At 40.6% G+C, this 26748-nt stretch overlaps 1 protein-coding gene across 5 annotated transcripts in view; it reads left to right on the plus strand.

Annotated features, from left to right (window-relative positions):
• Nucleotides 1-26748, plus strand: part of kif6 (kinesin family member 6) — a 610920-nt gene that overhangs the window by 123239 nt on the left and 460933 nt on the right. For all 5 annotated transcript variants that reach the window (XM_072247507.1, XM_072247523.1, XM_072247530.1 and 2 more), the window contains exons 7-9: nt 3630-3836; nt 4582-4725; nt 18059-18145. In XM_072247507.1, coding sequence (XP_072103608.1) covers nt 3630-3836; nt 4582-4725; nt 18059-18145 — 438 coding nt within the window. The remainder of the gene's footprint in view (nt 1-3629; nt 3837-4581; nt 4726-18058; nt 18146-26748) is intronic.

Here is a 26748-nt window from a genome sequence, read left to right on the forward strand (position 1 = left end):
GGGATGTGGAATTAAAATGTATGGCCACTGGGAGATCCTGCTTTCTCTGGCGGACAGAGCGTAGATGTTCAGCAAAGCGGCCTCCCAGTCTGCGTCGGGTCTCGCCAATATATAAAAGGCCACATCGGGAGCACCGGATGCAGTATATCACCCCAACTGACTCACAGGTGAAGTGTCGCCTCAGCTGGAAGGACTGTCTGGGGCCCTGAATGGTGGTAAGGGAGGAAGTGTAAGGGCATGTGTAGCACTTGTTCTGCTTACACGGATAAGTGCCAGGAGGGAGATCAGTGGGGAGGGATGGGGGGGGAACGAATGGACAAGGGAGTTGCGTAGGGAGCGATCCCTGCGGAATGCAGAGAGAGGGGGGGGGAGGGAAAGATGTGCTTAGTGGTGGGATCCCGTTGGAGGTGGCGGAAGTTACGGAGAATAATATGTTGGACCCGGAGGCTGGTGGGGTGGTAGGTGAGGACCAGGGGAACCCTATTCCTAGTGGGCACGTACATCTGCTCTCACTCCATAATCCCGCCACCCCACTAGGAATAGGGTTCCCCTGGTCCTCACCTACCACCCCACCAGCCTCCGGGTCCAACATATTATTCTCCGTAACTTCCGCCACCTCCAACGGGATCCCACCACTAAGCACATCTTTCCCTCCCCCCCCCCTGCATTCCGCAGGGATCGCTCCCTACGCAACTCCCTTGTCCATTCGTTCCCCCCCCCATCCCTCCCCACTGATCTTCCCTCCTGGCACTTATCCGTGTAAGCAGAACAAGTGCTACACATGCCCTTCCACTTCCTCCCTTACCACCATTCAGGGCCCCAAACAGACCTTCCAGGTGAGGCAACACTTCACCTGTGAGTCGACTGGGGTGATATGCTGCGTCCGGTGCTCCCGATGTGGCCTTTTATATATTGGCGAGACCCGACGCAGACTGGGAGACCGCTTTGCTGAACATCTACGCTCTGTCCGCCAGAGAAAGCAGGATCTCCCAGTGGCCACACATTTTAATTCCACATCCCATTCCCATTCTGACATGTCTATCCACGGCTTCCTCTACTGTAAAGATGAAGCCACACTCAGGTTGGAGGAACAACACCTTGTATTCCGTCTGGGTAGCCTCCAACCTGATGGCATGAACATCGACTTCTCTAACTTCCACTAAGGCCCCACCTCCCCCTCGTACCCCATCTGTTACTTATTTTTATGCACACATTCTTTCTCTCACTCTCCTTTTTCTCCCTCTGTCCCTCTGAATATACCTCTCTGCGTCCCCCCCCTTGTCTTTCTTCCCGGACCTCCTGTCCCATGATCCTCTCGTATCCCCTTTTGCCAATCACCTGTCCAGCTCTTGACTCTATCCCTCCCCCTCCTGTCTTCTCCTATCATTTTGGATCTCCCTCTCCCCCTCCAACTTTCAAATCCCTTACTCACTCTTCCTTCAGTTAGTCCTGATGAAGGGTCTCGGCCTGAAACGTCGACTGTACCTCTTCCTAGAGATGCTGCCTGGCCTGCTGTATTCACCAGCAACTTTGATGTGTGTTGCTTGAATTTCCAGCATCTGCAGAATTCCTGTTGTTTATCTTTTTTTTGCTTTTTTGTGCTGCATCTTATCCAGAGTATCAATTATTTCATTCTCCTTTACACTGTGTACAAGAAATGACACTAAACATCTTCCTCTCCCTCCCTCTCCCCAGCTTTCCTTATCCACTTGTCACTCCCTACTTATCGCTCTCCTGTCATAGACCAGCAAGTATGACAAATGCCCCTACAGCTCCTCCTACACCACTATTCAGGGCCCCAAGCAGTCCTTCTAGGCAAGATGACACTACACCATGAGACCATAAGACATAGGAGCAGAATTAGGCCATTCAGCCCATCGAGTCCATTCTGCCAATTCATCACGGTTGATCCCCGATCCCATTCAACCCATACACCTGAACTCTCACCATATCCCTTGGTGCCCCAACCAATCAGGAATCTATCAACTTCCACGTAAATATGCCTATAGACTTGGCCTCTACCACAGTCTGTGGCAGAGCATTCCACAGATTCACCACTCTTTGGCTAAAATAATTCCTCCTTACTTCTGTTATAAAAGTCTGCCCCTCAATTTTGGGTCTGTGCCTTCTAATTCTGAATACCCCAACAAAAGGGAACATCTTCTCCATATCCACCTTATCTAGACCTTTCAACATTTGGTAAGTTTCAATGAGATCCCCACACCTGTGAAGGTCATCTGTTGAAACTGGAGCCCCTGATGCAGCCTCTTCCACATCGGTGAGCCCCGACATAGATTGGGGGACCATTTTTTGAGCACCTTCACTCTGCTGTAAATGGCAGGATCTCCCTGTGGCTACCAATTTCAATTCAACTTCCCATTCCCATTCTGACATGTCTGTCCATGACCTCCTCTACTGCCATGATGAAGACAAACTCAGGTTGAACCTCATATTTCATCTGTGTAGCCTCCCGCCTGATGGCATGAACATCAATTTTTCCAACTTGCAGTATTCTCTCCCCTCTCTCTCGTTCTCTCTTTGTTCATTCCTTATTCTATTTCCCTTCTCTTCTTACCTGCCTATTACTTCCCTCTTGTTCCCCTTCTTCCCTTCCATGGTCCACTGACCTCCTCATTACATTGTCCATTAAATAGATGTACTTATGATATTATTGACTCTCCAAAGGAATGACAACCGTATGCAGTACCACTGAGCACCTTTGTTCAGTTGAATTTTGAAAGCAGTACATACATCTAAAGTTTTATACAATATTATCTTCTACCTAACCACTGTGAATCTTCATTCTGCCTTATACTTGTTGGTCGGAGTTTTGGATCAGTCCTGTGTCTTCAGGTTAGGTTGGAAGAATGCCACCACTGAAGGATTTCTTTTAGAGCAAGAGATCTTGATATGAGCCATAATCAGATTAGTTTAGCTGCAGTCATAGCTGTTTTTTTTTACATTTTTTTCTTGCACAGACAGTGACCACAGCTTTGCTTGCCTATTCTCATTTAGTTCGAAATGGATGATGTTTCCAAACGAAGATTAATAAACAGGACTTTGATATTTATGTTCTGTAACAGTGAAGTTTGTAATTTCACTGTTTAATTAAAAGTTGTACCATTAAATAGAGTAGTAATCTTGTGTTTGAAGAGCATCAACTGTATTTCCTCACATGATCTATTCAATTTGAATAGCATTTATTAGGTTTATTGAAGACCCTTAATTATTACCATAATGACAGGACATACAGCCCTCTATTTATTCAGAATCCATCTGGGGTTATTGTACCAAACAATTTTGTGTCTAGTGAGTTACAAGGATTGGAGAAAGGTTTTTTTTACAATCTTCGATGCAGTTTTTTTGAGAGTGGATTTAACTTATAAGATCTAGAAGAGAATACATATAGTACACAACAGGAAATGAAAACATTTAAGGCAGGCTCAGTGTAAGACCACTGTGTATGACAATGTGGTGGAAAACCAGAATGCCGCATGTTTCTTAGAAACAAAGTCTCTCTATCCTCCAAGAAATTATGTGCATTTATTTGTGTAAAATCTAAATTCCTTTAAACAAATGAACAATCCTGTGATATTGCCATAATTGCACCTTTTATTTTCATTCAACAGACTCCTATGAACCAGGCCTCAACCCGTTCCCACTGTATTTTTACAATTCATGTTTCTAGTCGTGAACCGGGCTCTGCTACTATCCGTCGGTCCAAACTACACCTAGTAGACTTGGCTGGATCAGAGCGTGTTACAAAGACCGGAGTGGGAGGACAGCTATTGACAGAGGCAAAGTACATTAACCTCTCTCTGACGTACCTGGAACAGGTAAGGTTGGAGATCTCACCAAGCAATCTTAGTTAAATTGTGGCAAAGGATGAGAGAATTTACTCTGTTCACTGTATCAGACAGTAAACGAGGTACGATTACTCCAGCCAATTGACATTTTATGACTGACATTATAAGTAAGCACAGCGGAGGACTATAGAATATATACACTGTATGAGATGGGAGGTTATTTCCATTTTCCACAGAATGTTTAAAGAAGTTTCAAAAGTAAGTAATATCAGTTGAATTAGCAGCGTAATATAATATGTCTACTTCTGTGACTGTTGAGAATTCTCTGCCTGATGGGTTTGTTTATACAGATACTTCTCATAACTCATTCTTGAAAATGACGTTTTGCCACTTAGCTTACTTCTGCAATAGGTCTGTAAGACCAACAGATTTGAAAGTGCCATGCCGGAAAAAGGTTTACTGTAATTAATATAGTTGCAATATTTACTTTCGTACTTTAGGGTGTATATTTTAATTAGGTTTAGAGTTTGTTCATCAAGGCTGTAATTCAGACTCTTAAATTGTTTGAAAAAAATGCATCACATTAAAGAGTTTACTTAGTGTAATGCCTTACTATACTTTTATCTTTTTAAGCTAGGTTTTTAACTTTGATACTGTACTTTGGCATCAAGTTGAACATTGGTGTAAAGGAATTGATGTAATGTACAGTTAATGTGCATGTTAGTTCTTCATTATTATCAAGAAGCTCATTTAAAGCTATTCATTTTAATTGCAGGTTATTATTGCACTGGCAGAAAAGAATCGTACACACATCCCTTATCGAAATTCCATGATGACATCTGTTCTGCGAGACAGCCTGGGTGGAAATTGTATGACGACAATGGTTGCAACTTTATCTGTAGATAAGAAGAACTTAGAGGTATATCCTTTGAATTTCTCTCAGTATTTCCTATTCAGATTCATAGTATGCACATGGAAGTGCATTATGGCTCCACCCCATCAAATTTTATATTAAAATATGCAGTGATTTCTTTGAATTTTAACTATTATAAAGAAAGCATTGCCCCTGTTTATCTTAACAGTTATAAATCTGCACTGTGTTCTGCTGCCATAGTGAATTAAAAAGGATTTCTATGAAAAGAAAATAGATTTTCTTTGATGTTTCATGATTTAATGTCAGTGCTGTTTATTTCCAGAAGGTGAATATTTTGCTGAGAACGGCATTTTTATAGATTGGTATTGTATCCTGTGATGAGTTGATATATGTTTTACTTCGTCGTGTTCTGAGGAAGTTTTGTCTGATCAAGTATTATAAAATGTGTTGTCTGGATGTCTAGATGAGATAACCTTGCGGGACATTGAAAGCACTGAAATAATCAATTGACAGGAAAGATTAAGAAATGATGAATGGATTTTTGAAAACTGTCAATGGATGATGAGCGGACTGAAGAATGTTTCCAGCAAATACAGAACAACAGTATTTTATGTGATTAATCATCTGCTGTCTTCAGTTAAGCCTCACTGTTATCATTTTGCATCTGACTCAGCTTTAAGGCAGCAATGGCTACTGGTGTAGTGCTTTGAATGGGGTTATTAATCATGATTGAGAAAGTAGATGCAGGGGAAGTAGTTTATTTTATGTTTTGTTTTACATAGCCTTAATATTATTAATTAACTTAAAGTGTTTAAAGGTGCACCTGAGCAAATTTATAATTTTCAAAATTATTTCAATCTTTTGTTATTGTTTTCAAAGTGATCAGAGACATTTCAAAGTTCAGAGGCCTTTTACATCAGTGAACTATCACAGGACTGTCAGTGAAAGAAGCTCAAGAGCTGCTGTCTCAGCACCACGATATGCTGGTTCAATAACAAGGCTATCCTCTATATCTGTGCCCACTTGTTTTTAATACCACCACCATGGGAAAAAAAATTTGACTATCTACCCTGTCGGTGTCTGTATTTGTTTGCCTTGTTTGCCAAGGATACTTGTGCGCAATTGCATTCCTTGTAGGTCAGAGTAGTATAAAGGATGTGCAACTTGTGTTTATAAAGGAGAGTTTTATTTTTCTTTTTTCCCTGTGGTCGTAAATATTTCATGAGCCAGTGATCAATTGTTGTTAGTTATTTTTCTCTGTATGGTTGTTAATTGTTTAATCTATCACAATGGGTATCAATTAGATAATGTTCTACTTGATGTGTTTGGACAATAAAGAGGGTCATTGGAGGGTTGATAGCCAAGTACCTCCATAGTAGCATTTACTCACATGGATATCTCAGTTATTCATGTTTTGGAGTGTTGGCAAAGCTGGTAAGGCTACCATTTATCAGCCATCCCCAATGTACACTGAGAAGATAATGGAGAATCATTTCTTAAATCATTATAGTCCTTCTGGTGTAGCTGCTCTCACAGTGTTGTAAGGCAGGGAGTTCTTGGATTTTAACCCAATGACATTGAAGGAGTATCATTATATTTCCAAGTTAGGGCGGTGTGCATTTTGGAGCGGAGTCAGCAGGTGATGTTCTCATGCACTAGCTGCTGCTCTGCTTCGTTGCTCTGGGGTTCGTGAGTTTGGAAGGTGTTATTGAAGTAATTGGATGAAGAAATCCAGCACATTTCAAAGATGGAGTACCTGCAGCATAATTTGCATGTGGTACATGGAATGAATATTTATGGTGGTAGATGGGCTGCCATTCAGTGGGGAGCTTTCTTCCTGATTTTGTTGAGCTTCTGGATGTGTGAGTTGCACACATCCATCCATACAAAAAAGTATTCTTTCATACCATAATTGTGCCCTTTAAACAATGGAAAAGCTCTGGGGTGTCATTAACTATAGGATGTATTGAAGCCAGTTTCTGTGAAGATATAAAGGTGGGAACACAAGTTGTGAAGAGGGAGAAAAGAGTCGTTGCAAGACATAGATCGGGTACTGTGTAAGGTACAACGCTGACAAGTGAAGTATAATGTGGGAAATTGTGAAGCTGATTGGAAGACAGGAAAAGCAGAACTCTTTTTAAGTGGAGGTAGACTATGGAATGCTGTAATGAAGGGTCATCTGCATGTCTTGGTACATGAAACACAAAGTTAGCATTCTAGGATGGCAAATGGATTGTTGTCTTTTATTGTCTAGAGAATAGAATGGGTGTACATGCTGGTGAGATCATATCTGAAGTACTATCTACATTTTTTAGCAACAGTTCCAATAAGGTTCATTTTGTTGATATACTGTATACATATGAATTAAGAGCTGGAGAAGGTTTTGCATTCCTTCAAACCTGCTCTGCCATTCAATAAAATTATTGCTAACTTGATTATAAACTCAGCTCTGGATTCCTGTTGACTTCATATATTTCCACATCAAGAACGTATCATCCTCTACCTTAAAAATACTCTGAGTCTTTCCGAGGAAACTAAAGACTGACACGTATCTGACATGATCAATTTCCGCTCATGTCAGTTTCAAATGTACTTCTCTTACTTTTAAACAGTGACTCCTAGCTCTAGATTCTCCTACAGGAGAAAACATTCCCTCCACATCCATTCTAATTTGGGGAGGAACATCAAAAAAAATGAAAATTAAAAAAAAAATGCAGAAATCTGATATAAGAAAACACAGAAAGTGCTAGGAACATTCAGCAGGTCAGACAGCATCAGTGGAAAGAGAAAAAGCTACGGGCCTGGGATTTTTGTAATGCCTGATGAGTGTTTCCAGCATTTTCTGTTTCTATTCCTAGGCTGAAGGAGATGCCTTATGAAGAACCACTGAGCAGTGTTTAGAAGAATAAGGGCTAATCTTACTCAAAATACCAGTTACTGAGGAAGGATTTTGACAAGGGTCTGAGATGATGTCACCCACCCCATAATTGGCTGTAGATCTAGGTGTTATAATTTCAGAAAAAAGGGTAACCCTTCTACGTTCGAAACACATTGATTATTGATGTATACAGTATACAACCTTGAGATTCGTCTTCTTGCCACAGAACAAAGAAACACAATATAACCTGTTAAAAGAAAAAACCCACACAAAAAGACCAGCACACACCCAAAGTGTGGAAAAAAAGATAGAGCTGCTGAGGCGAGTGAAGCTGGTCCAGGTGCCTGATGGCTGCAGGCAACAGCTACAGAGTCAGCTCAGCCCTGAAGGGCCTTGATCAAATTGAACAAATAGTAAACCAAGAAGTAAGCAAAAGCACAAGGAACGTGAACTGCAGAGTCTCCGAAAGTGAGTCCACAGTTGCCAAGTATGTTCAGTGGTGAGGCAAGTGAAGCCCAACCAATGGCTCAATAGCTGCAGGGTAAACATCTGCTCTTGAACCCAGCGGCATGTGACCCAAGACCCTTGCATCTTCTGCCCATCTCCAGCGGTGAGAAGAGACTGGTCAATCTCAGGCAGATAGCACTGAACACCTGTTCATTTTCCACTCTCGTCCTCAACGATTTAAATCTTGCTTAGCGCTTTAATTGGTGCAGCATAATGGAGCCGGCCACAGATTGTGTTCGGCCATTAGATAACAATACAACATATATCACCAGCAATAGTCGTAGCTGCACTGTCTGTTCTCATCCATTCCAATCCCCTAGGAGACCACAAAAGCGCCAAGTAATTTAGTTGACTCAAAAACACATCCTTAAAAGGAAAATTACAGTCTGCAATTGACTGCAGCTCAGAAGAAGACATGCATTTAGAAGAAGAAGAGTATCTAGTAGTTTTCTGAGCTGTCTGCATGATGTTGCCGTTGGTTGCCTGTGCCATCTTGCCATCTATAAATGACATGGAATATTTCTTCCTTCAGAGAAACATGAACCTTTGTAACTTTCTGCCCCAGAAAATGATGTTGACAGAGTTGTTTTGTATATTCAGAGCTAAGATAGGCAAGGGAATCTAGGATTATGGGGACCATATCAGAAAGTTGACATGATTCCAGACAAATAAAACATGAGCCTATTAAATTGCACTGGCTTGTGGAACCATGTGGTCTACTTCTGTTCTTATTTCCCATATTTATATTTGTTTCTGGTCTACTGAATAAATTAATAAACTTCTGCAGCAATTCCTCAGGCTGAAATGTTTGACCTTCAGTAGCCACAGCCATTGGAGTGATTTCTACTCTGTTCCCAGTGACCAAAGTTTCTTGATGTCTTTCTCAACTACATGTCTCAGGCAGTTCTTTCATCCATATTTGAATCCTATCTATAATAAGATTTGGAACCAAGTGGTCCTGGTGACACCTAAATTTAGCAGTCTTATGAGTATGGAATTGTTGCTTGATGGCTTTGTTAACAATATCTTTCATAACTATGATTATTCAGGGACAATAATTAGTATAATTGGATTTAATCTTGACTTTTGTGGACAAGGCATACCTGGGCAATGTTCTACATTGTTAGGTAGATGCCAGCAATGTAACTATGCTTGTTAGTTCTAAGGAAAGATGCAGTGCTGTGCTAAATGCCACAAAGTCTTCTTGCTGCTTGTGTTGAGTGTAAAGCTAGTGCAAGCAGTGACACATAAACGATACACAGTGGGGCTGGTGGCATGTAATAGACTCAACCGCTCCAGCAACTATCAAACAAGTGATTACTGGGCTCCTTACTATGTATTTGTAGAAATTCCATAACACTTGACCTTTCAATCTCATTGTTTGTTCTTGGATCCTGGCTTCCAACCTTGGCAAGTACTAATTATTGGTTTGGATGAATTTTCGGGAGACGTGGGCACCATGGTAGTGTAGTGGTTAGCCCAGCTCTATTATAGCTTGGGGTGTATGGAGTTCAATTCATGCATTGTCTATACTCAAGTAATTTCCAGCTACTCTTACAAAGTAACATAAGAAAATTGAATGCAAGTAGCACTATTCCATTTAACCCTAATCAGAACATGGCTTTTTAATGAACTTCTTTTCAGTGGACTAAAATTTGAGATGTTTCAGATTTTAAAAATGCTACAAGGCATCCATGCATAATGTAGATTATACTTGACTAGGTAGTTGGCAACAAAAAAAACCACAAGGAAATGCCATTTTTTATCAGGACTACACCAGATAATGTGCAGATACTGAGGTGGAATCTAAAATATACAATGTTATGTGAAAAGGAGCCATGCAGGAGAAGTAAGTCTATCTCAGCTCATTTTCTCACTTTCTATTACTTAATTTCTAATTCCTGTTATATTTATAAAATGAACATTATAATGCAATGTTCCCAGATCCTTTTTGTTTGGCCTTTGTCTTCATTTTTTAGTGGATTTTAATTACTATATAAAATTCTGGAGACATTCCCAATTACAAGGCAACGTACTTGTATTTTTTACTCTTTGGACTACTTTTATATCGCCTTGATTTACTCGTGTTATTACTGCTTGAGTTAATTTCAAGATGTGATGATTTTAATTGGAATTTTCCAAAGCGTCAGATTTTGATACTTTGCTGTAAATCAATCCTGAATGGGGAAAAATAAAGACCAAATACCTGAAGAGCAGATTTTGCTATTTGCTTCACGTTAGAACATGAAATAAATTGTCTGGCTCAAGAATAAATTACAGGGAAACTTACGGGAGGTCTATCTATTAATATAGTCAAAGCACATTAGAGATTTAAATCCTTCCCTGCCTCCACTGCCCTTAAGAGTTGTAAGTGACTTGAGCTAAAATAGATATATGATATGATTCTGGCAGTAATGAGATCAATAAATTGCCATCTGAGGGAATTCAAGTAATTATATATATTGAAATAAAAAATAGTAGTAGCACCAGTAAGCATGGAACTTCTACATTGCTGTAAGACCTCTTTAGTATGCTAATATCTTTCAAAGAGGGAAATCTGCCATCCCTTCATGGACTGGTCTGTATATGAGACCTGAACCACTAATCTGCCTGCTGAGTTCAAGATTGATAAACATCGACAATTGCCTGTCTAGTTCCCAGGAACAAATAAAATCTGTGTATAATAAGTGTTGAATAATCCAGAAAAAATGTTGAAGAGGGAAAAGTGGTGTGTTTTGGAGTGCCTTTGAGAGACAAGGAAAATAATGTATTGTGTAGAGTCTGAGTTGGAGATAAAGCAGACATCAGGTTTTCCACAACGAATTATAGTTAATAAATCTATGGTTTCTATATTTTTCTGTTGATGTAGGGAATGATTCTTGCTCATTGGGAACAGTCATTATGAAACAGTACAGAACAAGGCTGGTTGATGAATCATGCTTAAGCCTGTTCTTTGAAAGAGTATCTGCTCTCGATTACCTATACTTTTTCTTCTGATTCAATTAGTTACCTAATTCCCTCACTATAAGATCATAATATATAGAAGCAGAATTAGGCCATTTGGCCCATTGAATTTCCTCTGCCATTCAATGTTGGATTTTTTCAACCCCATCCTCCTGCCTTCTCCCAATAACCATTAAGCCCTTTACCTATCAAGAATCTGTATGCCTTAAATACACCCATGGTCTTGACCTCCACAGCCCTTTGTGGCAGCAAATCCATGGATAGACCACCCTTTGGCAGAAGAAACTCCTCTTCATCTCAGGTTTAAGGAGATGTACCTTTATTTTGAGGCTATTTTGTATTCTTCCTACAAAAGTGCATAGTCCCACACTTGCTCTAAACTATATTTCATCTGCCACCCTTTCAGTTTGGATCAGAACTGTACCAATTCATGGTTAACTGTTTATCCTGTCATCTGTTTATAGTGTGCTAACCCCATATTTCAGAATCAGAATCAGATTTATTATCACCGGCATGTGGCGTGAGATTTATTAACTTAGTAGCAGCAGTTCAATGCAATACATAATCTAGCAGAGAGAAAAAAATAATAAATAAAATAAAATATAATCAATAAACAAGTAAATCAATTATGTATATTAAACTGATTTAAAAGAATGTGCAAAAACAGAAATACTGTATATTAAAAAAATAAGGTAGTGTCCAAAGCTTCAATGTCCATTTAGGAATCAGGTGGCAGAGGGGAAGAAGCTGTTCCTGAAATGCTGAGTGTGTGCTTTCAGGTTTCTGTATCTCCTACCTGATGGTAACAGTGAGAAAAGGGCATGCCCTGGGTCCTGGAGGTCCTTAATAATGGATGCTGCCTTTCTGAGACACCGCTCCCTAAAGATATCCTGGGTACTTTGTAGGCTAGTGCCCAAGATGGAGCTGACTAGATTTATAACCTTCTGCAGCTTCTTTCGGTCCTGTGCAGTAGCCCCTCCATACCAGACAGTGATGTACTCTCCACGGTACAACTATAGAAGTTTTGTTGACATGCCAAATCTCTTCAAACTCCTAATAAATATAGCTGCTGTCTTGCCTTCTTTATAACTATATCGATATGTTGGGACCAGGTTAGGTCCTCAGAGATCATGATACTGAGGAACTTGAAGCTGCTCACTCTCTCCACTTCTGATCCTTGAGGATTGGTATGTGCTCCTTCATCTTAGCCTTCTTGAAGTCCACAATCAGCTCTTTCGTCTTACTGACGTTGAGTGTCAGGTTGTTGCTGTGGCACCATTCCACTAGTAGGCATATCTCACTCCTGTATGCCCTCTCGTCACCACCTGAGATTCTACCAACGATGGTAGTATCGTCAGCAAATTTATGGATGGTATTTGAGCTATGCCTAGCCACACAGTCATGTGCATACAAAGAGTAGAGCATGTCCTAATATCTGGACCTCTAATTATTTTCTCTTCTCCCCACTCCTATTGAGCAGAAGATAAAAAAAGCCTAAAACAATGCATCAACAGGGTCAAGAACAGCTTCTATTGCACTGTTATAAGACTGTTGAATGGTTCTCTAGTATGATGAGATAAACTCTTGACTGCACAATCTATCTCATTATGGCCTTGGACCTTATTATCTGACTGCACTGCACTTTTTCTTTTAACTGTACACCCTATTCTATATTCTGTTATTGTCTTCTCTTGCACTACCTCAATGCATTGTTGTAATGAAATGATGTATGGCATGCAATCCAAGTGTTTTTTCACTGTACCTCAGTGCATGTGACAATAATAAATCTATTTACCAATAATTTACAGCAGTCAATGTCTTTAATCAATAATTAAACTACCATAGTCCTCTTGGGTAGGGCTACTGAAAATTCATTAGCTCTGGGTGATGAAATCTCTTTAATCCCTATGCTTAATTGCCAGCCGCTTAATTGCCAGCCACTTATTTTGAAGCTGTCATCCATGTTCTGGACAATACAGCCAGGACAAGGATTAAACCTACATCTTGTCTGGTAAGCTGCACAACAGTTTTGTATATTTCCACATCTTGTTCTTCAAACTCAGCTGAGTTTAGTTCTACTCTACTTATCATAACTCATAGTACAATAGTCTAGCTCCAGAAATCAATCTAACTATTGCAAGTATATTGTTTTTCATGTAGGGGGCCAAATCAATACATAGCATACCATGTAATACACACAAAATGCGAGAGAAGCTCAGCAGGCCAGGCAGCAACAATGGAAATGCGTGAACAGTTGGCGTTTTGGGCTGAGACCCTTCATCAGGACTGGAAAAAGAGATGAGCAGTCAGAGTAAGAAAGTGGGCGCAGGAGAGGAAGAAGTACAAGGTAATAGATGATAGGTGAACCAGGAGGAGAGGGGAAATTGATAGGTGAAAGAGATAAGGGGCTGGAGAAGGAGGAATCTGATAGGGGAGGACAGAAGATCATGGAAGAAAGGGAAGGGGGAGGAGCACCAGAAGGATGTGATGGGCAGGTAAGGAGGTAAGGCGAGAGAGGAAAATGGGAAAAGGAAATGGTGAAGGAGAAGTGGGGGGGAGGCAAATACCGGAAGTTGGAGAAATCAATTTTCATTCCATCATGTTGGAGGCTACCCAGGCAGAATATAAGGCGTTAGCCCTCCAGCCTGAGTGTGGCCTTATCAGGGCAGAGGATGAGGCCATGGACTGATATGTCAGAATGGGAATAGGAAGTAGAATTGAAATGGGTGGCACAGTGTACAATGTGCAATGTCACCAAGGTCCTGTATCATTTCAGTCAGATCTCTTCACTCTCTTAGCTGAAGTTAAGGGCAACACAAACAGTATCTTTCTAATTGCTTTCCATATCTATATGCTAACTATAAGGGATTTCTGTGCAAGGACACCTGGATTATGTTTCCATTTCCCACTGTTTAAAAAATATTTGTCTTTCTACCTTTTCTACCCGAGTGGATGACCTTACACTTTTCACATCCTATCTAATTTGTGATTTCCCTGCGCATTCACCTGACTGTCCACCTCCTCTCACACTGCCACTTAGCTTTGTATCATGAACAAACTTAGGCATAACAGTTTTATCTGATGGAAGTACGTAAAATTGTAAGACGTTTTTGGATAGCTAGTCAAAGTATTTTTTAGCTATGGTAGCGGTTTCAAAAATGAGAACGCGCAGATTTAAAGTGAGAGGTGGACATTTTTAAGGGAACTTAACTGTAAGTATTTTACATAGAGTGCAATTGATGTCTGGAATGTGATGCAGATGAGTTGGTGGAATCAATTTATTAGGCATTTACACAGACAACTAAGTAGGCAAGATAGAGAAGGATATGGTCCTAATGCAGGCAATGGGATTGGTACAGGTAGGTAAAAATGTTGGCTCTTAATGCGATGGGCTGAAGGGCATTTTTCTGAGTTGAATAGCTCTATAACTCTATGTTACACACTATCCTTTCTTTCAAATTTTTAACGTAGATTGTGAACAGTCAGGGCCCAAGCACCAATAGCTGTGGGAGCCCTCAGTACAGCCTTCGAACCTCAACCTTATGCACTTAATTCTTATCTCTGTATTCCATTGTAAATCTACACGTGTATCCTATCCTCAATATTGTGTACTTAAGTTTGTTTAATAATCACCTATATGATACATCATCTTTTGAGTGCCTCCTTCTGGAAATTCAAATAGTGTGAAATCCCCTGGTTCAACCTAATCTGTTCTTCTAGTTACACTCTACGTGTTCAAACAGATTTGTTAAGCATGATTTCCTTTCCAAAAATCCACATTGACTTTACCTAATCTGATAATTATTTTCTAAGTACTCTATTATATTAGTTTGAAAATAGGTTCTTACATTTTCTGCACTAATGATGTTAGGCTAACTGGTTTGTAGTTCCCTATTTTTCTTTAGCTCCTTTATTATATAATGCTACAAACAGAGAGACAGCTAGTAGGGCTGCTGCCTCACAGAGTCATAGATCCAAATTCCATCCTGACCTCAGATGTTACCTGTTTGGTGTTATCACATTCTCCATGTGACAACATGGGCTTCTTCTGGGTGTTCCACTTTCTTTCTACGTCCCAAAGATGTGTGGTTGGTAGGTTAATTGATAACAATAATTTGATCCTTTTTTATAGATGAGGGGTGGAATTTGGGGGGGAGTTGATGAGAATGTCAGATAAGATTAATATAGGATTACTGAAAATGAGTGGTTGATGGTGTGCATGGACTTAGAAGGCCAAAGGGGCCTGCTTTCATTCTGTATCTCTCTGTGACTCTATGGCTTCATGACTGCAGTCAACTTTATCTGCTGGATGGAAATTGAAATGTCGTTCCCTCAAGTTAATGTTTTCTATCACAGCAATTGATAGGAGGCAAAACTTTCTATGCAAAGCTGGGAGTTCTTGTTCTAATATGAGGGTTGGGCTTGAATGAAACCTCATATGATTCTAATCTGGATCTGAGATGGGCTGAAAAGAGTTGGGACAAGATGGGGTCCATTGGTTAGTTTCTCATTTTCCTTTGTGAGATCAAACTTAGGAGAGATGGCTTATTTATAATGAAGCAGTATAGCAGTATAAGCACTGAAAAAGATCCAGAGAGATTTAGGGTATGATATACTGTATGTTTAGTGAATGGGTATGAGCATGGACATGGCAGAAGGAGGCAGCAAAAAATCTGTAGCCGCACACATAAAAGTTGCTGGTGAATGCAGCAGACCAGGCAGCATCTCTAGGAAGAGGTACAGTCGACGTTTTGGGCCGAGACCCTTTGTCAGGACTAACTGAAAGAAGAGCTAATAACAGATTTGAGAGGGGGAGGGGAAGATCTGAAATGATAGGAGAAGACAGGAGGGGGAGGGATGGAGCCAAGAGCTGGACAGTTGATTGGCAAAAGGGATACGAGAAGATCATGGACCAGGAGGTCCGGGGAGAAAGACAAGTTGGGGGGGAGGACCCAGAGGATGGGCAAGGGGTATAGTCAGAGGGACAGAGGGAGAAAAAGGAGAGAGAGAAAAATAATGTGTGTATATAAATAAATAAATAATGGATGGGGTACGAGGGGAGGTGGGGCATTAGCGGAAGTTTGAGAAGTCAATGTCCATGCCATCAGGTTGGAGGCTACCCATTCGTCTGGGTAGCCTCCAACCTGTTGGCATGAACATTGACTTCTCAAACTTATGCTAATGTTCCATCTGGGTCGCCTCCAACCTGTTGGCATGAACATTGACTTCTCAAACTTACGCTAATGTTCCATCTGGGTAGCCTCCAACCTGATGGTATGAACATTGACTTCTCAAACTTCTGCTAATGCCCCACCTCCCCCTGTACCCCATCCGTTATATATTTATTTATATACACACATTCTTTTTCTCTCTCTCCTTTTTCTCCCTCTGTCCCTCTCACTATACCCCTTGCCCATCCTCTGGGCTTTCCCCTCCCCTTTTTATTTCTCCCTATGCCTCGTGTCCTATGATCCTCTCATGTCCCTTTTGCCAATCAACTGTTCAGCTCTTGGCTCCATCCCTCCCCGTCCTGTCTTCTCCTATCATTTCGGATCTCCCCCTCCCCCTCCCACTTTCAAATCTCTTACTAACTCTTCCTTCAGTTAGTCCTGACGAAGGGTCTCAGCCTGAAACGTCGACTGTACCTCTTCCTAGAGATGCTGCCTGGCCTGCTGCCTTCGCCAGTAACTTTTATATGTGTTGCTTGAAATTCCAGCATCTACAGATTTCCTCGTGTTTGCGTTTTTAAAAATCTGTGGCCATTTGCTTTGATAGAAAAACAATAGAAAATTGGATTATGTTTTTTAAATAGTGAGTTTAAAAGGTGTTTGTCTTCAAGTTAACATGCAAGCATTGAAGGTGATCAGGAGACAAATGGTATGTCAGCCTCTGTTGCAAGAATGAGGCATAGAATAAAAAGAAAAGAAAAAAAATAAAGTTTGTCATATGGGTCTGTACTCTTGTGTTTAAAAGAAGATGAGTCATTTTGAGAGTTACAAATGACGTTTTACAGCGTAGATGTGGAGTTAGTGTTTTTCCAGCTGTGGTATCCAGATCAATTTTCTCAGGAAAAACTGATCAACCAATTTTTCACTTGAAGCTTGCTACTCATAAACAGTGGTCCCCAACCTCCGGGCCGTGGACTGATACCGATTTGCGAAGCATGCAGGGGTGCAGCGGTGCAGTGGCGGGCTGACATTTACATGCCAGGTGGCACCTAATTAATTAGCTTGTTTATTTTGGCTTTTTTCTAAAAGATGTGCTGGGTGCGTTCTGGCTACCGCTGCACCCCTGCATGCTTCGCAGATTGGTATTGGTCCGCAGCCCGGAGGTTGGAGACCACTGTTCTAGAAGGTGCGGAGTCTCAGTTGCTTAGTACATTCATGAGGAATTGATGGATTCTTAGTTGTTAAAGAAATTAAGGGATATAGGTTTGTGCAGGAAAATGACACTGAAGTAGACATACTGAATGGTGGAGCAAGTGCAAAGGGTCTTGCCCACTCCTGAAACTGTTTATATTCTTGCATTCTTTTATGCCAATTAGGGTATTTCATTCATTCTCTGACAGGAAATTATGAAGATAAATTTCATTGACTGAGACTTGTTTTCTCTTTGAAGATAGTAAGGAGTCATTTAAGATGATAGAAAGCATTGATAAAGAAGATGGAAAGAAACTGTTTCCTCTGGTGGCGGGGTCTAGAGCAAATGACAGTAAAGTTAAAGGTTTGATCTGGGTTATTGTGGTAATGTCAGAAAGCATTTCACAGAAAATGTAATTGATATTCTAGAATGCCTACCCTCAAGTAACTTTGGAGTTTGGGGGTCAATTGAGAATTTCAAAGCTAAGATTCAGAACTTGACTTGTCAAGTTATTTGGGGTAATGGAATCAAGGCTGTTAAGTGGAATTAAGATTTCCCTTACTCGTGTTTCATTTGAATGATGGAACAGGTTTGAAAGGTTGAATGTGGCTCATTATATTCCTTAAATTTAGTTGCTGAATTATACACAGAATTATTTTTCTCTTGCAGGAATCTATTTCAACATGCCGATTTGCACAGAGGGTTGCACTGATCAAGAATGAAGCTATTCTGAATGAAGAAGTTGATCCCAGATTGGTAAGATTATATTAAAAAAAAACCTGCAAAGTCAAGAAAAAAAGCGTATGGCCAATGTGCCTTCAGATAGTTTGGAAAAATTTTGTTTCCTGTTTTATGCGCAAACTTATGTACACATCGAAATTTCCCTCCAAAATTAAGCATATTAAAAATCTTATTTGCCTTTTATAGATATTTAATTCAGAAAAAAATTATGGAAACTCAGCAACAATGTTAAGCATAGCACAGCATCAGATATCATGTGTGATCAGCCATGATCATAATAAATGGCGGTGCAGGCTCGAAGGGCCGAATGGCCTACTCCTGCACCTATTTTCTATGTTTCTATGTTTCTATAATCATTTTCCAGTGTGGTACGCAGTGTACTTGAGCATTCAGTTTAATAGGTCATGCAAGTATATTGATCCATGGTTTAAAGTGGAATATATCAAATGCAGTGCCACTAAGTTATACTGGCAGGCAATGCTGCTTGATTATATTGGAGTACAATCCTGTTGAGTTAGGGTGATATTGATATATTAAATATGGCCACTAGACTGATAATGGCCATGTTTCAACTATCTTGTGATGTTGAAGAACACCTGGGAATTATGCTTACTGGATCAGGCAATATTTATGTTTAAATCATTGTTACTATCACTATAGGTAACCACAGATTATTTGGCCATGCCCACCCGCATTGTAGCTTGTCAGAGCGTACTGTCCATAAATTGGCTGCATGTTTCTGTCATTTAGTCAAGAACATTGGTTCATAAGTAGTGACAAAATAATTGACTGGAAAGCACTTTGGGGCATCTAAGGTCTTGAATGGCACCATCAATGCAAGTCTTTCTTTTTATGATAGGTATTGGATTTGAATTACATGTCAGTTGGTATATGTTTTATATTGTAGATTTATGAGGTCTTGCTTACTAAAACAAACCCACAATCCAGTCATCCAATAGATATATTTGAAGTGACAAGAAGAAAAGTGTGCAAGAATAAACACATCTTCCTGTGTGTGTTCTTTTGCATTTTGTGGTCTGAAACCTGAAGAAAGCAATGGAGCTTTTAACAAGTTTCATGTTATATACTGTATGCCAAAGAAAAGTATATCCTTTATTTAGGAGGAACATCCTTTTGGTAAATTTCATTCATTTTTGTTCATCGTTTAATTTTTCTTATAATTCTCCTTTTATGAGTCTACTCTCAGTGTCTCTATTTGCCACCTCTCCTGAAATATCATTATTTGGTTCCATATAAAGTCTATACATCCTCCCAGCTCTGACAGTAGCCATGCAGAGAAAAATAGTTAATACTTCAGATTGATGTCCTAATAGTAATAATAATAATAATAATTAGTTTATTGATCCCAAGTGGGAAATTGTTTCATTACAGCAGCAACATTTAAAAACACACTTAGCAGTGTGCAGACTTAACTAATAATAAAGTACAGAATAATAATATACGTAATAATAATGTACCAATGTGCAAGGATAATGTACGAAATAATAAAGCAGAGACTATTGTACTATGATGTGTGTTCTCCTGTCACATAGAGATGAACTGTTGTATATGCTTATTGCATTTGATAGAAAAGATTTTCTGTAACGATCTTTGTGGCAGTGGAGCTGAATGAGTGTTTGAAAAGGTGCTCTGCTGCTTATTCAGTAGGTCGTGGAGAGAACGTGCCAGATTGTCCATAATAGATAACGGTTTGTTCAGTGACCTTGTCTCCACCACTAACTCAAAAGTGTCCGGGTTGTAGCCAACGACAAATCCAGCCTTTCTGATGAGTTTATGGGGAGTCCTGCGGAAGGGTTTTGGCCTAAAACGTCAACTGTACTCTTTTCCTTGAAGCTGCCTGGCCTGCTGAGTTCTTCCAGCATTTTGTTTGTGTTGCTTGGATTTCCAGCATCTGCAAACATTCTCTTGTTTGTGATGAGTTTATTTAGTCTTTTTGCACCACCAGCACTGATGCTGCTCCCCCAACATAAAGCAGCAAAGAAGACTACATTCACTACATCAGACTGGTAAAAGATCTCCAACATCCTGCTGCACACATTGAAGGAACTCGGCTTCCTTAGAATATAGAGTCTCCTCATCTCCTTTATCTAAATGGCCATGGTGATGGTTTTCCAGTCAAATCTGTTGTTGAGGTGAACACCCAAGTATTGTACTCCTCCAGTACTGCAACCTCTTCTCCCAGAATGTATATAGGACTCATCACAGTCCTCTTCCTCCTAAAATCAATCACCATCTCCCTGGTTTTGGTGACATTCAGGAGCAGGTAATTCTTCTCGCACCACTCTGCAGACTTGTCCACGAGTCCTCTGTACTCTGACTGCTCTGATACACCCAACCATCAGAGAGTCATCAGAGAACTTCTGCAAGTGGCAAGACTCAGAACTGTACTGGAAGTCTGAGGTGTACAGTGAGAGCAGAAACGGAGACCGGATAGTCCCTTGTGGCGCTCCAGTGCCACTCACCACCACCTTAGACAAAGAACTACCCAGCTGTAGTCAGTAATCATTTATCAGAATGCACTATTTGTTTTGTGTCTTCATACAACTTCCAGCTTTGCTACAAATTTGGCAGAGTTGTGATAATGGCACAAATTAGTCAGCAGCATGCCCCCATCAATTGCAAATAAATTTTCTGAACAAATTGCAATGTTGTGCCATTAACCTTGTGAAGGTGTGTGCAACTGCCCTGTAATTTTCACACAATTGTTTTATTAATTTCCCACTTAAAAGTTAAGTCTAATGGTTATCTGTATAAATACAATTTTAGTAATATAATCATCATTCATGACTGAAAGTCAATCTCCTTTTCCTCAGGCCAAAGCTTCTGTAAATCAATTCTTTATTTTGGTTCTCTCAGCAGTTACTAAAAATCTGTTCTTACACCAGTGCCTTTCAGGATTCGATTAACTCAGACCTTAGTGGAAGCCCCAAGTCTCTCAATGCTGGACATTGCAATAACCTCAACTCTTCACTGAACCAACTCACCACAGGCCTGTAGTCTATTATTCAGCAGAAAGAATGCAAATATATGACCTAAAGCTTTGAGACATAGGACCTACAAACGTTTGTAGATTCAAAGTTGAGGATTCCCAGGATCATTTTCCCCAAAAGTTGTATTCTCACTTCTGATGTGCTGTTGAGAAGCATGTAAAATAAGTCTTGGATATTGGCTGCTACATTTAATTTTGTAAGCATTACCCTGACCAGTTATTACTTTGTTCCTCTATATAGCAGGTATCCCAACCTTAACCTCTAGTTCACAGAAGCTTTTGAGTTTGACTTTGTGGTTTTTCTGAGTTGCTTGTATCTTGACTTCTTGCAGTATTCTGGAGGGAATAGTTAGATTGGAAGTTGCTTTAACAACCCCATTACAACAGAGATGAAGAGGAATTTCTTTAGTGAGGGGGTCGTGAATCTGTGGAATCCATTGTCTCAAATGGCTATGGAGGCTAGAACATTGGGTATATTTAATGCAGATAGATTGTTGATTAATGAGGGCGTCAAAGATTTCATGGAGAGGGCAAGAGAATAGCGCTGAGAGGGAAATATATTAGCCGTGATCGAATATCGGAACAGACTTGATGAGTTAAATGCCCTAACCTGCTCCTCTGTCTTATGGTCTTATGGTAGGGAATAGGAATCTGAAGGAAAGAAGAAGAAAATATACTTTATATGCATTCTTATATCCTGTATGTTGGTTGGTTGTCACCTTTCTTCAATTCTTTTCATGGAGAAATGTGTATATTTTTAATTAGGATTCTTTGTTCTTGAAACCAGACACTCCACATCAACATGTTGTGTTGTCTTAAGACCAGCAAGATATTTAAATGTATCTCAATTAAGCCAGTCTTTTTCAAACATTGACATTGCTCACCACTCATTCAATACATTCTCTTGATATGTTTTCTTGGATCTCCTGATATGACATTGTTGAACATTCACTGATACTCCTTTCAGACTCAGCCACTTGAATAAGGACCTGCGTCACATTTGTGACTTCCGATTTTGGTCACCTTTGCTATCCACCCTTAGCTATAAACTGAACTACTGAGGAAAGGATTATGTGTTTCACGTCTGTATAGTTCACTGCCCTTCCTCACCTCAGTCCTTCCCTTTATTCCATGCCCTACTGTTCTCTTCTTTCATATTCCACCATCTTCAGATGTTTATCTCACCTTCCAGCTTCTGACATTATTACTGCCCTTATCTGCCTATCACCCCTTTCATATGCATCCACCTATCCTGGTTATTTTCTGCTCCAGTCCTTCAACCCTCCTTTACATACTGATTATCATTCCATTATTTTCAACGTCAAATTAAAAAGTACACAAAATTAAGACATTGTGAATCTGGACAGGCTTAAGGAAGTCATGTCCACAGGTCTAGTTTCACGACTGCAGCATAGACATAATCATACAGCACCTTTCAGGGTAGTATGGTACTTAACGTTGAAAGGTGCTTAGTTGCTGGCTCCCAGCCACTCTTTTCCTGTTAACCTCAAAGAATGCCTTTGTTATGAATTTCAGTGACATTGTCCTATAGTTATGAAAATCTTTCATAACCTCTACTAGCAGCTGAAAAGTGCTTTCATTAGCGTCAGCAACTGGGCATGAAAACAAGATCCATGAGCCATGTTTCACACTGTGCACCCTTTAATTACCCTCTCAGAAAAGAGTTGCGATTTGGCAAACACTTGAACAGCTTTTCCATTACTGGATGGGTATTGACCCACCCAGGATAATGTTCTGTGATGCACAGCCACAAGCTGTTCACCTCTCATTTTAGCTCTGTCTTACATTATGGCTGAGGCTGCTGCCCGATTATAATGAAGCAAAGAACACCCCTGACAATTTGTTCAACTGCTAACTACTAGTGTGGGGTTGAACTGGAATGTGGACACAAAAAGTCCTTTTACACTTCCTTTCAGCACGGAATCATGCAAACATTCCAAGCCTTTTAACCACAAAGCTGAAATAGCAAATTGTCAGCACCTTTGACCAAGAGTGTGATGGTGTTAGAAGATTTGTGAAAATAGAAGCTGGGATCAGGTGGGGTGTGCTGAGGGAACTGACAGTTCAGAAATGCAGAAGGTAAACATTTGTGTCACTCTCTTAACCTCCTTTCCCATCCCAGATCACTTCAATATAACCAGCAAGCTAAGGAATTAGATTCTAACCACTTGTGACAGCGGTAGCTCTTCAACGTGGATAGCATAGAGGTGTATTTTCAGACCAGCCTCATGTATTTCAGTGAGACAAAACTTCTTGTTCTGTTTTGGTTTCTAAGGGCGAATTACCACCTCTATCCTCCCTTAAGATGAAGAATTATGTGCATCATATTGAGAAATGAATCATAGTATCTTAATGTAATAGATCACAGAAACAGGTCTTTTGGTCCTACAGATTCATGCTGACCAAGATGCCAATCTCAGCTAATTGCCCTCATTTGGCCCATATCTCTCTTAACTTTTCCTGTCTATCTACCTGTCCTAGGTGTCTTTTAACTGCTGTTATTGCCTTTATCACTGGCAGCTCATTCATAGAAACATCATGTAGGAGTTCCCAGGTACTTTTAAATTTTTCCCCTCAGCGTAAACATTTGCCCTTTATTTCTTGATTCCCAACCCCGTGGAAAAGGCTCTGCACATTCACCCTGTCGACTGTATAATCTGTCAATATACCCTATCTATGAACTTCAGTGGGGAGAATTGGTTTGGCATTTCCCAATCAATAATTTTCATGCTACTAAAGATCTAGAAGTTCTGGCAGATGATTTGTTGAGCATTACCATGTCTCTAAATGATGTAAGAGTTTGGTATGCACTTATAAAATAACATACACATACACATAACATAGATAATTGTAACATTATGTGATATCTCTGCCATTTTCCTTGTGAGTAGCCAGTGTAGGAAAATATACTATCAATTTAACACTGATTGTTCATTTTAGCAAATGCTAGAAAAACCTGAATACTTGTACTACCAGGAACTTCACGTGTTTAATTCCACTGCTTGTCTGATTTGCATTTCTAGCCCTTTTGCTTTTGCAGATGTTGGTAAGATTATCTACATAGTCTGCAGGGGGAGTACACGAGTCCTTTTTCAGCAGAAGCAAAATACTGCATATTGAAAGTCAATGAAAAGCTATATGGTTTTCTTTTTGGGATTCATAAAAAGGTGTAGAATAGAATCACAAAATACAGACTTGTTACATTGATACTAAGAGTTGTCAATATTTTGTGGTCATTCACACCATTGGTTATAAAGAAATATAATAGAATCAATGAAAAACTACACCCAATAAAGACTGAATAGCAACCAATATGCAAAAGAAGTCAAACTCTCCAAATACAAAAAAAGAAGAAAACAAATAAATAAGTAATATTGAGAACTTGAGTTGAAGATTCCAGGACCGCTGCTACTAGAAAGCAGCATTCATTATCCAGTTATTACCATAGTGTGGATCCTGAACTAGTATGGATAATCTCACTCACCTGAACACTGAAGAGATTCCACAACCTGCGGACTTATATTTAAGGACTGTACAACTCATGTTCTCAGTATTATTTATTATTATTATTCAGGTTCTTTTGTATTTGCAGTTTGTCTCCTTTTCCACATTGGTTGCTTGTCAGTCATTGTTGTGTGAAGTTTTTCACTGATTCTATTGCATTTCTTTGTTAAACTGTGAATACCTACAAGAAAATTAAATCTCAGGGTAGTATGTGGTGATATATACGTACTTAGATAATAAATTTACTTTGAACTTTGTTTGCAGAGAGGTTCACAAGCTGTTGATGATCACCTTCTTTTATATCCTCAGGATAACAATTTCATGAAGTTTTCATGTACAGATTGGTGTGTCTGATGCTGTTAGTATATACACATCCCTATCCCCAGACATGGGCAAATAGTCCCATTGTCTTGTGGGTGCCTCAGGAAAGTATAAGAACAGAACGTAGAATAGTACAGCCCAGTATAGTACAGTTGTCTACACTGAGCACAATGGCCGGGTATTTATGTGCTGCTATTGTGATTCCCGTCTCCCCTTCTCCCACCAATACTCTGCAATCCGGTCTCCCTCAGATCCCATCGTCAGCTCCTGGGTACTCAGAGGCTCCATCTTCCTCTCACCCCAACGCTCCCCTCTCCACTGACAACCCCAGCCTCCCCCCTCCCCCCTCTGATCCCAGCTCTCATCCGTGCCGGGTCTTTACCATCCCCTCTGACCTTCAACTGTCGGAGGCAGAACGCTCGGTCCTCAGTAAGGGCCTCACCTTTGTCCCCCTTCGCCCACGCCTCAGCGAGTTCCGTGTTCGCCATGATGCGGAACTCTTCTTCCGCTGTCTCCGTCTCCAAGCCTACTTCTTCGGCAAGGACTCTTCCACCCCCACCGATGACCCCTTCTCCCGTCTTCAACCCTCCTCTTCTTCATGGACACCCCGCTCTGGTCTTCTGCCTGCTCTGGATCTCTTTATTGCTAACTGCCAACGGGACATCAACCGTCTTGACTTCACCGCACCTTGTTCCTATTCCAACCTTACTCCTTCCGAACCTCTGCTCTCCACTCTCTCCGCACTAATCCTAACCTTACTATTAAACCCGCCGATAAGCGGGGTGCTGTTGTAGTCTGGCGTACTGACCTCTACCTTGCCGAGGCACAGCGACAATTCGCGGATACCTCCTCTTGTTTACCCCTCGATCGTGACCCCACTAAGGAGCACCAGGCCATTGTTTCCCACACCATCACTGACTTTATCCGCTCAGGGGATCTCCCATCCACTGCTACCAACCTTATAGTTCCCACACCTCGCACTTCCCGTTTCTACCTCATACCCAAGATCCACAAATCCACCTGTCCTGGCAGACCTATTGTCTCAGCTTGCTCCTGCCCCACCGAACTCATTTCTGCATACCTCGACACGGTTTTATCCCACCTTGTTCAATCCCTTCCTACCTATGTTTGTGATACTTCTCACGCTCTCAAACTTTTCAATGATTTTAAGTTCCCTGGCTCCCACCGCTTTATTTTCGCCATGGATGTCCAGTCCCTATATACTTCCGTCCCCCATCAGGAAGGTCTCAAAGCTCTCCACTTCTTTTTGGATTCCAGACCTAATCAGTTCCCCTCTACCACCCTCTAGCAGAATTAGTCCTTACTCTTAATAATTTCTCCTTTGGCTCCTCCCACTTCCTCCAAACTAAAGGTGTAGCTATGGGCACCCGTATGGGTCCTAGCTATGCCTGCCTTTTTGTTGGCTTTGTGGAACAATCTATGTTCTGTGCCTATTCTGGTATCTGTCCCCCACTTTTCCTTCGCTACATCGAAGACTGCATTGACGCTGCTTCCTGCACGCATGCTGAGCTCGTTGACTTTATTAACTTTGCCTCCAACTTTCACCCTGCCCTCAAGTTTACCTGGTCCATTTCCAACACCTCCCTCCCCTTTCTAGATCTTTATGTCTCTATCTCTGGAGACAGCTGATCCACTGATGTCTACTATAAGCCTACTGACTCTCACAGCTATCTGGACTATTCCTCTTCTCACCCTGTCTCTTGCAAAAATGCCATCCCCCTCTCGCAATTCCTCCGTCTCC

This window comes from Mobula birostris, chromosome 2, assembly GCF_030028105.1.
Source record: "Mobula birostris isolate sMobBir1 chromosome 2, sMobBir1.hap1, whole genome shotgun sequence".
Classification (NCBI taxonomy): domain Eukaryota; kingdom Metazoa; phylum Chordata; class Chondrichthyes; order Myliobatiformes; family Myliobatidae; genus Mobula; species Mobula birostris.